This window comes from Paroedura picta, chromosome 1, assembly GCF_049243985.1.
Source record: "Paroedura picta isolate Pp20150507F chromosome 1, Ppicta_v3.0, whole genome shotgun sequence".
Lineage (NCBI taxonomy): Eukaryota > Metazoa > Chordata > Lepidosauria > Squamata > Gekkonidae > Paroedura > Paroedura picta.
The window spans coordinates 122,302,220-122,317,832 of NC_135369.1; the positions used below are offsets into that span (position 1 = coordinate 122,302,220).

At 40.2% G+C, this 15,613-nt stretch overlaps 1 protein-coding gene across 2 annotated transcripts in view; it reads left to right on the top strand.

Annotated features, from left to right (window-relative positions):
• The window catches only part of REV3L (REV3 like, DNA directed polymerase zeta catalytic subunit), a 109,823-nt gene that overhangs the window by 24,178 nt on the left and 70,032 nt on the right, over nt 1–15,613 (top strand). For both annotated transcript variants that reach the window (XM_077301886.1, XM_077301893.1), the window contains exons 4-7: nt 3,453–3,613; nt 5,926–6,022; nt 13,567–13,661; nt 14,207–14,311. In XM_077301886.1, the coding sequence (XP_077158001.1) occupies nt 3,453–3,613; nt 5,926–6,022; nt 13,567–13,661; nt 14,207–14,311 (458 nt within the window). The remainder of the gene's footprint in view (nt 1–3,452; nt 3,614–5,925; nt 6,023–13,566; nt 13,662–14,206; nt 14,312–15,613) is intronic.

A 15,613-nucleotide genomic window follows, 5' to 3' on the forward strand; every position in this document is an offset into this window, starting at 1 on the left:
ATTTGCTTTTGTTCTTTTCCCTTCTGGTGTTTATACTCTAATACAAGGCTAATTTGGGTTTAAATTAGTTTGTTCATAGGCTGAGAGGAACCTGTTGTTGGACTCTGAATGAACTACCCTGCTGTTATATTTTATTTGCTATTTTTACTTTAAACACCTTTCCACTCCCAGCCTCATGGGCAGAGCTTTCAGACTGCATATCTGCTGCCTTACCACTCTGCGCCACAAGAGGCTCATATATCACTAAGGGTCATCGAAGGAATGCTTGATGCTCTGAGTTGTAGTAGATTTTGTTGTTTTTATTTGGCTTTGTAATTTAGACTTAACTATGCTTCACGATGTCTGGTTATTGTGGGAATTGGGGTAAAATGTTTTTAATACATGCAAACAAACTTAAACATTATTTTTGTTCAAATGGGAGATGTCATAGTCCCGCTGTATACCACATTGGTCAAACCACCCCTGGAGTGCTGTATGCAGTTTTGGAGGCCTCACTTCAAAAAGAATAAAGAAAAAATGAGATGGTACAGAAGAGAGTGATGAGGATGATCTGGACCCTGGGGACCAAGCCCTGTGAGGAAAGGCTGTAAGACTTGGTAATGTTCAGCCTGGAGAAGAGGAGGATGAGAAGGGGACATGATTATTCTCTTTAAGTATTTGAAAGGTTGTCACTATGACCCATTATGCACGGGGGAAATAACGCACATTCGGGGTGGAATGGCGGCGACTAAAATCACTGATAACGCACGAAGCCGACTGCAACCGGCCGCAGCTTCGGTGCATGCCGCCGAAAAAGCCACGTCAGTGAAACGCGGAAGAAAGCGCAGTTTCCGGGAGACCGGGGCTCAACCAGAAGCGGCGCCCGGATCGCCGCGTGCATAATCGGTTACTCTGCGTTTTGCGGCCGCCGCCCCCCGCCCCATGCATAACCGGTCTTCCCCCTCCACGTTTTCCATGTGACCTGAAATCGCCGTTTCGGCGGCCGTGCATAATGGGCCTTAGAAAAGGGCAGGGAACAGTTCCTTTTGGCAGCAGAGGATAGGACCCTAAGTAATGGGTTTAAACTACTTGTAAAACAGTATCAGGAATATATTTTTTTCATAGAGTAGTTCAGCAGTGAAAATCAGCTGCCTAAGGAGGAATGAGCTTCCATTCACTGGCAGTCTTTAAACAGTGGCTGGACAGATAATTATCCTGGATGCTTTAGACTGATCCTGCATTGAGCAGGGAGTTGGGCCAGGTGGCCTGTGTGGCCCCTTCCAACTCAATGATTCTATAACCAATTTTTTTTTTTGGGGGGGGGGGAGAGTATAGTTCCATATTTATAGTGTGAACAAATAAATTGGTATCTCTAAGACTTGCTGTTCATTAGGGAAGCCATACAGCCAAAAAGTATATCTCAGGAGGTAAGAATATACATTTATAATATCATTGGAAAAGTGTTAACTTGTAGATTATACTATACTAGTTCCTCAGAACGGGCCTTGAAAGGGTCCCCTCCCCTGGCCCCCAGCTTAAGGTGGCTTTGGGCCGCATGTTAGAGCTAGATCAAGTGGGGTGGGGGCTGGCCAGCTTGTTAGCAGGCCTGGGACAGAGCTCCTTAGCAGGCAGGCACCAAGCTGGAGGCCCCCGTTAGGAGGCCCTCCACCATGACTCTTTGCTCAGGGCCCTCTCCCCTTACCTGCTGCAGGCTCCAGGCACTGAGGTGCATCTGAGAGCAAAGAGGCTAGAGACCAGGAACAGAGGGTGGGAGCTGCAGGGGCAGAGCCAATCAGGGTGCAGCCAGTTTTGATTGGCCCTATTCCAACTTGGACATATCCCAACCCCCAGGCTGTTTGACAAATATATAGAGGAACCATGGATAAGGATAACCATAGATACTTGGGTAAAACTGTTAATAGACAGAACTGCACCAAATGTTATTTTTGATATTCACTCCAGCACATTTGGTGAAGCTGAACATGTTGCCCCACCCCTCCCTTGGACCCTTTATCTCCTGCTTAATGTCAGTGTTAGAAATTTACCATCAGTGCAAATATTCGTTTATATTGGTAATTAATGCCGCTTTTGACTATTATTTTAAAGTTTGATTGACACTTTATTATTAATGGAAATTGTATCATTCAGTGTTAGCTCAACCTGTTGTTCACCGCCATGAGATGTAGTGATATAGAGATCAATTTATAAATAAATAAATTCTTGTTTTGTCAAACATCTGCATTTGTTCTTCTGACATGTCCTTTTCTCGGTGCCTTTTTCCTTTTTATTTATTTATTTATCATACTTATATACCGCCCTCCCCGAAGGTTCAGGGCCTCACAGTTTCCTCACAGTTTCCATCCTCATTTGGCAACACTGCTTTTTCACTTGTTTGTCTGTAATAATCCGTTTGATTTTGACCATTTTGATTATGCCACATCAGGCATATTTTAATGAAATCATTGATAAAATTACTGCAGCCAAAAAGGCTGAACAACAATATGAACAAATAAGACAGAGGTCTTATTTGGGCTAAAGCCAGTCAGAAAGATGGCATATGGAAGAGAAACTTAAGTTCTTGACCTGGATATGTCAGAATATTTAAGCAGACAAAAGGATTTCCACCCATGGGTTACAATTTTCTTGTCTTCCACCCACCACTGCAACGTAAAATTTCCTTAATGGGGGAGAATGGAATAGTGCAAACATTATACCCCATGGGTATAATGAATGGAGAAGAGAAAACCACACTCCATGGGCAGAAATTCTTCTGCCCCATAAGTGTTCCAGTAGAAATAAGCCAGTAGTTGTAGCTTCTATTTTAAAGACCTGATTTGCAGATTTTCCAATGTTGTGCTTTTTTTTTTTGTAGTTTAGGGGGGTTGTTTTCATGTATTTGGATATCTGTATATGCAGATTGCCATAGTTCTATCCAGAGCAGCAACAGTATCTAGTTCTGTGGACAAAATCCCTTTAAACTAATGAAAACCTCTTTTTTTTTGCATATTCAGATATTTTAAATCACATGTTAGTGATCCTAGTTTTAGTGGCCAGAATTGTGTAGCTTTTGTTTATAAGACTGAGTCAAACCTACCGAGGGCTTGTCAAAGTTGTTTGTTGAAATGTTGAAATGGCTGTTCCAGCTGATGTGTTATTGTTATTTGCTATATTGATGTCTGTTATATTGTTGTTATTATATTGATATTGTTCTATGTAAATGTTCTATATGTTTTATGTAAACCACCCAGAGCTGTAGGGAAAGGCGGTAGAAAAATCTAAATAAATAAATATAAATAAATAAATAAAATATAACCTGAATTGCATACTGAAGGAAATTTGTCTTGAGTATTATTATGTGGAATCATTTCTGAAGCATAAAGAAGCATTCAGCAAATAATAATAAACTGGTTCAATGTGTTATTTCATCATCTAACATGGTAACTTATTTTTCACTCTTTTATTATAATTAATAGAGTATGTGATCTTCTGCAAGGTGGAGCCATAATGAATAAATTTTATCAACCTCATGAAGCTCATATTCCCTACCTCCTCCAGCTGTTTATAGATTACAACTTGTATGGAATGAATTTAATAAACTTGGCTGCTGTGAAGTTCAGAAAGACAAAGAAAAAAGGTGTGTTTAAAGTCCAATTAGTAAAGGACATTTTAGACATCTCTTTTAGAGACTTGATGATATGAGCTACTGAAAACATGGGTGAAAAGGAACACAGTGCTTGGACTGGGGGGGGGGGTGTTGAACCATAAAACTGAAAACAAGTGTGTCATTTTTTCCAGAGTATGAAAGACGTAAGACTAGATCTACCATAAATCAGCTTTCTTGCCAGTGGATCATACTATTCATTTATATCCCACTTTTATTCCCAGTGGGGAATATCATTCTCTGTTTTATCCTTACAACAACCATGTTAGGCCCAAAATCACCTTAGGTGCAAGCTTTGATGGCAGAGTGGAAATTCAAACCTGGTTCTCCGAAATCCTAGTCCAATGCTCTAAACCTTCACTGTGCTGGCTCTGCAGCCATTCTTCATTCTGTTGTCCTAAAGATGTTGCTTTCTACTTTATAAAACATGTTGTGAGTTTTGGCCCATTTTCTGAGGCACAATTGTATGCTTAGTAATGTGTTGTGGGGGGGAAAACTCACTTTTAATTAGCAGTTTCTGGGGGACTACTAGGAGCATATGTAGCAGAGAGATGAAATCAGTTTACCCTACCAAAGCACCAGGGTCAAAAGTTGCTAGTGAAGAAGAGTTGGTTCTTATATGCTGCTTTTCTCTACCCAAAGGAGTCTCAAAGTGGCTTACAATCTCCTTCCCATTCCTCTCCCCACAACAGACACCCTGTGAGGTGTGTGGGGTGGAGAGAGCCCTGATATCACTGCTTGGTCAGAACAGCTTCATCAGTGCCGTGGTGAGCCCAAGGTCACCCAGCTGGTTGCGTGTGGGGAAGCACAGAATCAAACCCAGCTCGCCAAATTAGAAGTCTGAACTCCTAACCACTACACCAAGCTGGCTCTAGTGAGTTCTCTGCTTCAAAGCATTGAATAATTCAATCAATGAAGTACTGTACAGATTTCAGGAGGAACAGCACCCCCACCAAATTTTAATTTTGTCATCAACATTTTATTTCTTATTCTGTATCCTAATGCTTGCCTTGTAACTCCTGACCTGTTCTGCCAGTATTCTACCAAGTGGAAGGGATTTATACTGCAGCCTCTGCTGTGTCCCTTATATGTTCCCGAAGTGTGAATCCCCTCTCCACAGTGGACCAGATGCAGTCTAGGCATAGCAGTGCACCCATGTTGAAACAGTCACTAGAACTTGTGGCATAAAAATGCAGCTCACTGGCTTTTCCCATATTTCCAGCATTAGAATGGCAGACCTCATGAAATGACAGGTGATTTGAATGCAATATATTTTCCATGGACAAAGAGTTAGTCATCATTGCTCTTTGCTTCATGTTTCTATATTTACAAGAGAGTGGGTAATTCTATTCCCACACTCTCTTGCCTACTTGTTCTTTGAACAGATAATCTCTGGGAGGGCAGTGCTGTAAACTTGGGACCACAAAACCTAGTCCCTTCACATGATTAATGTTTTCAGATGAAGACAAAGTTATTCCAAGCTGCCATGTAAGGAGAGAGGTGGGAAAATCACATTCTGTGCCTGCAGAAACAATCACCTGTTCTCATCTGTCACAAATCTTCTGTGGCTTTAAGTAAGCCATACTTTCTAAGTTTTATCTGCAAAATGGAGACATTACTGGCCTACCTTGCAGGACTATTGTAAGAATTACTGTGATAATATACATATTATACGTAGATATGTGGAAGTAATACACTAATGCTATTCTTCATCAGCCTTCTCTTTTCCTGAAAGTTTAGAAGTTTCCTTCGTGTTTTATGTTAACTGACTTTCAGTTAGGGAAAAACTGCCTCTCCTGTTGCTGGGATCCTGTGTCGGTTTGCCCAAAGGGCAGCCTTCTATTCTGTGGAATACAACATTTCCCTATTCTAGGATATATAACATGAAATGCTGATAGTTACTTCACTAGATTCTAATCAACATATCTGCATAACTGAGGGATAGCTAAGTTAGGTTCTGGGATGAAGCATGTGTTAGTATGTGACTTAAGTTAAGAGATCCTGAACCTCAAAAGTATGTTCTGAGTGTTCAAGCATTTATGTTTTTGAGGCCAGATTATTTTGTTCTGAAGCTACTTCCTATATTCCCTTCATGTTAAAAAAAGTTTAACAAAGATAATGAAAAGTAAACAGATCCATTGATATAGTTCCCTTGCATGACTCCTTGAACAGATTTATAAATAACACTATTTTCTTCTCTAATTCTAGGAATATTTAAAGTAATATTATAAATTAATAGAATCCAATTTGTAAGTACTAGAAATTCCTTTTATTTTTCCTTGTAGGTGATTCAGTGGAAGAAACTGAATGTGTGAGAGAACGTTTATCAGGACATTCAACTACCAGTGCCCTTCTTCAATGGGAAGATAATCAAATAACAAGGTTGGCATATCTTTCAAAAAAATCAGACTTAAAAAAATCAGAGGTGAATTGTATTAAATTAAATGTTCCTGGTTAGGATTCTGAGTTAATCTGCAGAGAACTGCTCTTTTTGTCTTGAGAGATCCTGAGCAACGTTCTGCCTTTGCAGTAATATTCTAAGTAAAAACAAAGAAACGTACCCAGCATTTTGTTCATCAATGATCAAAAGACTCTTGGCAAAACCTTTTACTGTGGTTAATTCAGAGAGGCAGGGCATACAGAGAACAAATACAGTATTAAAAAATCACAACTGTAAACTGAAGATGATGTTTTTGCGTATTGTGGTTTCTGTTATCGCAGTCCACAAAACATAACACCAAGTTGCAGTAATGCTTCCATATATAATGTTAAAATTAGAAGCATTAGAAATAATTGAATCCTGCAGTGTACTATGGAAAACTGCATGAATAATTTTTAAAATTTATCCTCCAAATCCAGTTTTTGGAATCATTTGCTCATAAAAGTAAGTCTACTTGAAAAATAGCCTTAATCATTACTGATTACTTTCCATGGATTTAGCCCAGTGAAGACTGTTCAAAGAAAAATCTATCCTGAACAGTGTGCTTCAAATATTGGGTCCTTAAAATATGCTCAGTTCAGAAATATCTTAATTAGTACTGATAATATTTCATCCCTAATTAAATTGTTACAGAAACTTGAGTATTGGGACACTTTTCTCAATATTCATAAATTAGGTACTTTTGCTTCAAATGTTCCAAAACAACACGGAAGCTTCCCTTGTTGTTGTCAGCCATTCAGTCATGTCTGACTCTTGGCGATCCCATGGCACAGTAGTCTCTGCGATCCGGCACCAGTGCCCTCAGCCATGCAATGTTCTGGCTGGTGTCCACTTTGATCATGCCTAACCATCTAACCACCATGTTTTTGTTGGCCTGGTTTCCTTTTTCCACTGACCAATTCCAGCATAATTGCTGTCTCCATTGCCTTGGATTGCATGATATGGGCAAAGTAAGTGAGTCAGAGTTTTCTGATTTTGCTTACCAGTGATTTATCAGGCTTTATGTGCTGTAGTATTTATTACCTTGTTTTTGACATTTGCTGTCCATGGAACCCACAGAAGCCTTCTCCAACACCAGAGTTCAAATGAATTGATTTGTCTGTTGTCTGATTTTTTCATCGTTCAACTTTCACAGTCATAAGTGGCTATTGGAAATACGATAGATCTAACTAGTCTGCATTTGGTAGTCAGGCTTATGTCCTTGCTTTTCCGTGTTCAGTTCAAGCTCATAATTGCTGAGTGTCCCAGAGCAATTAGATGTTTTATTTCCATACTGCAATTGCCACTCGCATCAACTTGTGATCCAAGAAAAATGAATTCTAGAATGCATTCAATCTCTTTACTATCAATTGTTACTTGACATGTCTGTTTTTTTTGCTGTGATCATTATTTTTGTCTTTTTAGTTTTTAAGAAAAGGCCAAATTTCTTTCTTCATTGACCTTTGTAATCAGCTATTCTAGGCCTTCCTTAGTTTCTGACAGGAGAGTAATGTCATCAGCATACTAAAGATTATTTATATTCTTTCCTCCAATCAATTCCAGTGTTTGATTCTTTGAGTTCAATCTCTCTCATAATGAACTCAGCAAACAAGTTAAACAGGAAGGGGGAAAGATTACAACCTTGGCACACTCCTTTATTTTGAACCAGTCAGTGTCACCAAATGATGTTTTGTGTAGAGCGACTGCATCTGTTTGATCAAATGCACTGGCACCCTCAAATTTTGCAGGGCTTCCCACAATTTGCTGTGATCCACACAATCAAAAGTATTATTGTAGTCAATAAAGCAGATTTAGACATCCTTCTGGTATTCCTGTGGCATTTCCAAAAATCCAGCACAGGTTTTCTGTGTGACCATGAGTGCCATGCCCACGTCAAAAGCCACCTTGGACATCTGGTAATTATTTTTCAATAATTGTTGCTATGCGTTGTTGTGTGATTTTGAGAAGGATCTTACTAGTATGAGAAATGAGGGCTATTGGATCAGTTTTTTGAGTCACCCTGTTTTGATAGCAGGAAGAACACAGATCGTTTCTACTCCTCTGACCAGATATTCGTTTCCTAGATTTTCTGGCACAAAGCTGTAATGGTTTTATTTGGTACACATCTCAGTAGTTCCATGGTTATGATGTCAATGCCTGAGGCCTTGCTGTTTGGCAGTTGACTTAAGGCCTGTTCAAATTCTTCATCAAGAATGCCCAGTTCAAGTTTTCATTTTGAAGAGAGCAAACTTCCATTCTCCATGCGTGCAGTTCTTCTGTATATTCCCAGCACCTGTTCTTGGTGCTGTGTTGGTCAGCCAGTTCCTTCCCTTATTTATCTTTGATAATGCTTTTGCGAATAGCAAATGGCACTTGTAACCTCTTTACTTGTGCAAAAGCATTGCTTGTGTGGCCCTTTTGCGTGCATTTCTGATTCCAGTAAACTTCACTCTCTATTCTTGCTGCCCTTTGAAAATCCGCATTTAATTTTCTTGCTTCCTCCCTTTTGCCTGCAGCTGCTTTTCTACATTCAGCTATTATAGTTTCATCTGAAAAGCATTTTGATCTTTTTTCTGGCTGCTTGTGCGTTATGTGCTTAACTGCTATTTCTACAACAGTTGATTGAATTTCCTGCCACAGTTCATCAGGCATCTTCTCTGTTGTGTCCAATGGTTGAAATCGATTTTTCGCCTCCCCTGTATATATGAGCGGAATTTTATTTACATCAAACTTCCTTAGCTCTGATGTTCTCTTGATGTTACAGAGTTTTGTTTTGATTTTAACTTCATGATCTGAACCGCAATCAGCACCTGGATATGTTTTGACAGCAAGGATTGAACTGGACCATTGTTGGCTGCATAGGATATAGTTGATTTGGTTCCTGTGTAGTCCATTTGGTGATGTCAAATTGTATAGGTGACATGTATGCTGTTTGAATCAAGTGTTCATGATATGGAATCAGTTTTCATGACAGAATTGTGCCAGACCAACACCTGCATCATTCCTTTCTCCAAATCCGAAGTTGCCAATATTGTTTCTCTCTGCTTGTGTGCCAACTTTTGCATTAAAGCCACCTATTATGTGAATGACATCCTTCTTTGGTACTTGTTTTAAAGTGTCTTGAATTGCAGTATAGGAGTCCTCAATTTCCACCTCTGTTGTATCAGTTCTCAGAGCATATAATTGGACAGCTGTGATATTTATTGGCTTGGCACAAATTCAAATTGTCATGATTCAGTCATTGCAAAACTTTCCATGGCTTGAGAAAACTTTTTCCTTGCAATGAATACCACGCGGTTCCTTCTTATGGAGTTGTGTCCTGAATAGTAGATTGTAAACGAAACCATCATATGTCCAATGTAGTTCACTGATGCCAAAGAGGTCAATGTTTAACCTGATATTTTCTCTTTTGAACAGTTGTAGTTTTCCTTGAGTTAGTCCTCTAACTTTCCAAGTTGCTATTCGGTGCATCTTCATAAAGTGCAGACCTTTGCTTTTACCATTGGCAACATCAGCATCTGGGGTTCCTGCTGGGTTTGCCCCAGACATGTCATAAAATCCATGGCTACTTACTGCAGGTCCTTGCTCCTCCCCAGTCACTTATTGGGTACCTTCTGGCCTGAGGGGTTCAACATTGGGCACCATATCAAAATTGTTTGAGTGCTGTACCATAGGATTTTCTTGGCAATTTTTTTTACAAGGTAGGTTGTCTGGTCTTTCCTTAACCCTCCCTATGTATCCAGGCTTGGGACTGGCATGCTCAGGTGTGCATGGCTGTGTTGAGGCTTCCTTAATAAAAGGAAATGGCCTATTAAATAAAAACTACATATGGATTATTGAAGATGCATATTCCTCCACCAGAGAAAAATAGTTCTAAATTGGAGGCAGCAGAAATTACGAAGACCAGATGCAAATTGTGTTCAGTTGCCCAGCGACTGCTGCCTTCTCCCTAATTTCCTGAAACATAGCTAATCACAGTGTAATGGAAGGACCACCTCCTTCATAATCACCACTAAACATAATAAATCTTAAGTTGATAACTCACTCCCTTCCTGATTGGCCCTCCCTGGGAGTGTGACACCAATAGGGAGAGCACACTGTTGTAATGAGGTCCAAACACTTCAAATTGCATGCAGACAATTCACTTCCTGATTGGCCCTCCCTGGGGGTGTGGTGCAAAGAGAGCACTCTTCTAATTATGGCCAATTGTGAGTCTTCTCTGTTCTCCTCTTCCTGCTGCTTGCTGGGTAGAAGAGGTGCTGGTCTCTCTGAAAAGACCTGCTGCTGGTAAGTTGCCCCATAGACCCATTATGCACGGGGGGAATAACGCACATTCGGGGTGGAATGGCAGCGACTAAAATCACCAATAACGCACGGAGCCGGCTGCAACCGGCCGCAGCTTCGGTGCATGCCGCCGAAAAAGCCGTGTCAGCAAAACACGGAAGAAAGCGCAGCTTCTGGGTGACCGGGGCGCAACCAGAAGCGGCGCCGGGATCGCTGCGTGCATAATCGGTTACTCTGGGTTTTGCTGCCATCGCGCCCCCTCCCGTGCATAACCAGTATGCTTCGCGTCTTCCCCCTCCGCGTTTTCCATCTGACCCGAAATCGCTGTTTCGGCGGCCGTGCATAATGGGCCATAGTCAGCCTCTTCCTACCCTCCATCTCCCCCAGGCAAGAGAGGCAAGCTAGCTGCTTCCTTTGCCTCCTGCGTTGGTCTCAGGTTTCAACTCTGCTGGAAGGAAGCACAGATGAGCTGACACAGGAAGGCAGAGAGATTCAGCATTTCAAAATACTGCCAAGGGACAGAGAGAATGCAATTAATGTCTTAACTTTGTCCATGGAGTCAAGGGTTTGTTCAGGCAGTCCAAGGGCATCAGCAGAAGGAGCAGGTCCACAACCCAGGCCTCCCAGCATCAAGCTAATATAGGCTATAAACAGCCTCTCAGTTCTCACTTTGTAATGACAGTTTTCTGCAGTCAGCAATTGCCTTGCTAATGTGATATGGTGCCTTTTAGACTGAGCCCTCTTCCGGTACATAGCTGGCATTTCTTTATTGAGCCAGGGGGGTTTAAAAGGCAGGGAGCTGCTGCTGGAGGCTGGACATAGCAATGAGGAGTTCCTGCAACAACTTTGGAATCTAGGCCTTGGTGTGTCTGCAGCTCCATTCCCTTCTTCTGGTCAGAGCTCTCTGCCTGTTGAACATCTGGCTGGGCTAAACTCACATCCATGAGGCTTCGGTGATGCTGGGAGATCTTAGCAAGGCTTTTCCTCCAAGGAGTCCTCTCTAACAGGACGTGGGCTCACAACACTTCCCTTTAGCCCTGCAGCTGGCCATTGGAGCGCTCTTTGCTTTTCCCCACCCTCCATCTCCTAAAAGTGGCTAGGGGGATCCATCAGCCTTCTCCTCCTAGCCTGGCTCTTTGGGGGTGTGGGGGGACCATTGTACACAAAGCCAAAACTTTTTTATGTGGAGACATCCACAAATACCTACTGTCTGAAATGGCAGTCCATTTTACCATCTTATTCTGCTGCTTGTATAAATCCAGCCTGAGAAGACTGTGTGTTTGAGGGAGATCATATTTCTGTTCCATTTCTGAGGTGGCTATGAGTCAAGTTCAAACAACGACAGAATTCTCTCATCTCCCTAAGTAAGAAACCTGTGGAGAGAACTAGCAATTTATGGTGATAAGAGTTTTGCCCACTTGTCCCTCCTTCTGCAGATTCCTGGCGAGCTTCTCGCTGCTGGGGGGGGGCGGGAAGAGGAAGCCGCGGCCCGGGGGTTGGGGACCACTGCTTTACCTTATAGAGACCCCATCTTCCAGAAATGACATTTTAATTACCAAGTACCTTTCATCCTAATCAACTGGAGGCAGACTTATTTCCGATACGATTCTCCTGGACTTTGTCTTGGAAATATAACCTTGTGTGATAAAAAATTTAGTACTACATGACTAAAATGTCCTTAAATGTAGTTATCAATACTAAGCAGCTGTTCTGTCACTAACTAATCTCTTATATTCTATTGTCTGACTTGTGCAATTTTTAAATCTTTTTATTCCCTAGATGTGTAACCAACAAATCAATTTGGAAACATTCACACTCTATATCTTCACTGATTGTTTGCTATACATTTATCGTTATTTAGATTAGATGCCTAGTATCTTGATCATGTAATGATTTCCTTCCCTCCACTCTTCAGCTCATTTTAATTGGAGTGTGACTAATGCCAACATTAAATTAATCCCTGAAATGAAAGAGAAAAAAACTTAAGTCTTGTAGCATGTTGAAGACCAACAATATTTGAAATATTTGAAATGACACAGATTAGGAAAAAGTTTTTCAAGTAAGTTTTGACCACAAATATATAGGAGGAAGGCTTTTTTTTCATGACAGTGCTCACCAATACTGAGCATTAGCAGGCCTCCCTACTCAGCCAGATAAACAGAAGGTAGACCTTCATGAACCACCCAGTGGGGATGTGTAGAGTTAAGGGGAAATTGGTGAAATCTTACTGGCACTTAAAAAAAATGCAGTGTATAGGAGTATTTTAGATAGTTCATCTGTTGGTAAAACTCTATTTATCAATTAAATATTCTTGAATTTCAACATCATACAATTTTCCTGTTTTACCATATCTACAAAACTTAGCACCTGTTTTACCATATCTACAAAACTTAGTAATGTCCATGTCACATAATGTGTACTGATTCTTGTGCTAATAAATATTTAAGAACAAAGCTTAGGATAGGTATCAAAACTTAGTGATTCGTGCCATAAAGTCTAATGCTTTGTGTTAATAACTTGTAGGTTGCTATGATTTACATTGTCACCTGCTTTATCATTCAAGTCTTATGTTTAACTGAACCACCTTGCAGATAGTCCTTCTTGCATAATCATATGTATCAATATATGTGCACTCAGAGTATATTAATACACTATTTTTCCTGATTATGACAGGATATTGACTTGATTATTCAACTTAGCCAATGTGACATGATTCCATTTTTGTTTCGGGGTATTCTATTTCTTCTCACAACCACAGATCAATTATCACAAACTAGAATTTGATGAAATTATGCCTTGTTTATAATGACTGTCAAATTATTCTCCATTTTTCACTCTCATGCAGAGCTATGTTTGAAAATCTCCTAAATCAGGAAGTCTTTAACTGCAGTTTGTTTTAACATCCAAATTGCAATATGTTTTTGCTTGTAAACTAGGATTTTTATCACAGTTAATTCATGATATCTGAATGCAACATTTACCTTTTATCTTTCTGTGCTGCTGCATACAGCTAGAAACCAGTGTTATTGGTTTGCAGAATTTGAGTGTATAGCTTAAATGCTTCTAACCTGAAATTATTGGACTACTGATTTAAAATGTTCTGATTTTATGATCCATGGTTATCGGTAATAAATCACATATCATTATGTGCTGTTTTTTCTAATAAGTTTAAGGGAAGAGAAATTGCAGAACTACTAATCTTCTAATTCTAATTTAATTGCAGCTCTTTAGTACTAGAGGATGTTGAACCACAAAGTACCTGTGAATTGGAAGTGGATGCAGTGGCTGCAGATATTTTAAATAGATTGAATATTGAAGGTAAATAATATTTTTGTTTTAATCCTTCAGGATGGTGATGGGTTCATATTTCATTATTTATAGCACAATTAATGTAAATGATAAATTAGGCAACGGGAAAAACAGGGAGGTTGGTGAATGTGGCCTAGTAAATTGTTCAAGTACATTTTCAAGCTGAGTAATAAGAAATGTAAATATTATAATAAAAGTCATATAAATAGAATTGCAAATGGAATTAAAGATCTAAGAAAGAGTGAAGAATGTTGGTAATGTTGGTTGTTCTTGTTGCTTAATGAGTTGTGGAAAAACATACCTACAGTATGGATTATTTAACCATTTCTAGGGGCAAAGTATTTGTATAAAACTGGCTTCATGTGGTAGAGAAGTTAACTTTTATAAATTTTTTGCCTTCAAATAATGAATGCTTATAATTATATACTCTGTGCTACTTGCAAAAAAGGAAGTAATTCTTGTGAACTGCCTAGACATATTGGCAAAAATAGTATTCATTTTTAATAAGCCTGATATTTCTGTTAATGCCGCTGTGTTTTGTTTTACTTTTCCAGCCCAGATTGGGAGGAACCCAGGATTGCAAGCAATATGGGAAGACGAGAAACAACGTCGTAGAGAGAACAAGGAATCCTCTCAGATTAGTCCTCCTAATTCACAAGGCAAGCAGGAATTAAAAAAAACATTTTTCTTTATCAGTACAGTCTCTGGATAACTTAAGCATTGTTCTTGATAATGCATTTAATAGTCAGGTTTTTATTGTAAATTTTCTTGGGTTCCACTGTGGGTGAAAGGGTTGTCTATATATGTCATATGCCAGTAGTTCCAAGGGTGGGACACTCTTGAAGATCTGGAAGTGTTACAGGAGGGCCTAAAATAGACAGGACCTTTCTTCTGAGAAGAGGTTTAGTGAAGAAACACTCAAGGCTGTTTTGGCTAACAGAGCATGAAACCTCAGCTTGTGCGTTCTGTGTAGCAGAACGTGGAATTAATCTTGCAATAATTCAAAGAGATAGGGCAGGGGTAGTCAACCTGTGGTCCTCCAGATGTTCATGGACTACAATTCCCATGAGCTCCTGCCAGCAAACGTTGGCAGGGGGCTCATGGGAATTGTAGTCCACGAACATCTCAAGGACCACAGGTTGACTACCCCTGAGATAGGGCACTACCTTTACAGTGTACCTCTCATTGAGAGAAAATTTAGTAAAAATTATTTATAGATGGCACTTAACTCCTTTAATGCTGTCAAAGATCCGTAAGACTGATACTACCCAGTGCTGGTTCTGTAAAGAAGATAAAACGGAATTATTCATGTATGGTGGTTTTGTGTACATGCTTCTACCTTCTGGAAACAGGTGGTAAAAATTATGTCTACTGGACTGCCAATACAAATCCCCAGTAAACCAGAGAAACTATTCCTCAATTACTTACCTCAAGGTAGTCAACCCATGGTCCTCCAGATTTCATTCATTCATTCATTCATTCATTCATTCATTCATTCATTCATATATTTATATTTTATACCACCCTTTCCTACGGCTCTGAGCGGTTTACATAAAACATTTTTGAACATTCACATAGAACACTATCAAAATAAATATAACAGTATAACAATAACAACAACATATCAACTGGAACAATTAGAATGGCACTTAAACAATAACTTGACAATCCCTCAGTAGGTTCGGTCCCTCAGTCTGGGGGGCACCTGTAGGTGTTATGGCTCAGTAGGCCCCACCAAATGCCTGGTGGAAGAGCTCCTTTTTGCAGGCCCTGCAGAATTGTGGAAGTTCCGGCAGGGCCCTGATCTCTTCGGGGAGCTCATTCCACCAGTTGGGGGCCAGGACCGAGAGGGCTCTGGCCCTTGTTGAGGTCCGACGTGCCTCTTTAGGGCCAGGGATCCGTAGCCAGTTGGAGGTGGCGGAGCATAGAGTTCTTCTGGCGGTATAGGCAGGGAGGCGGTC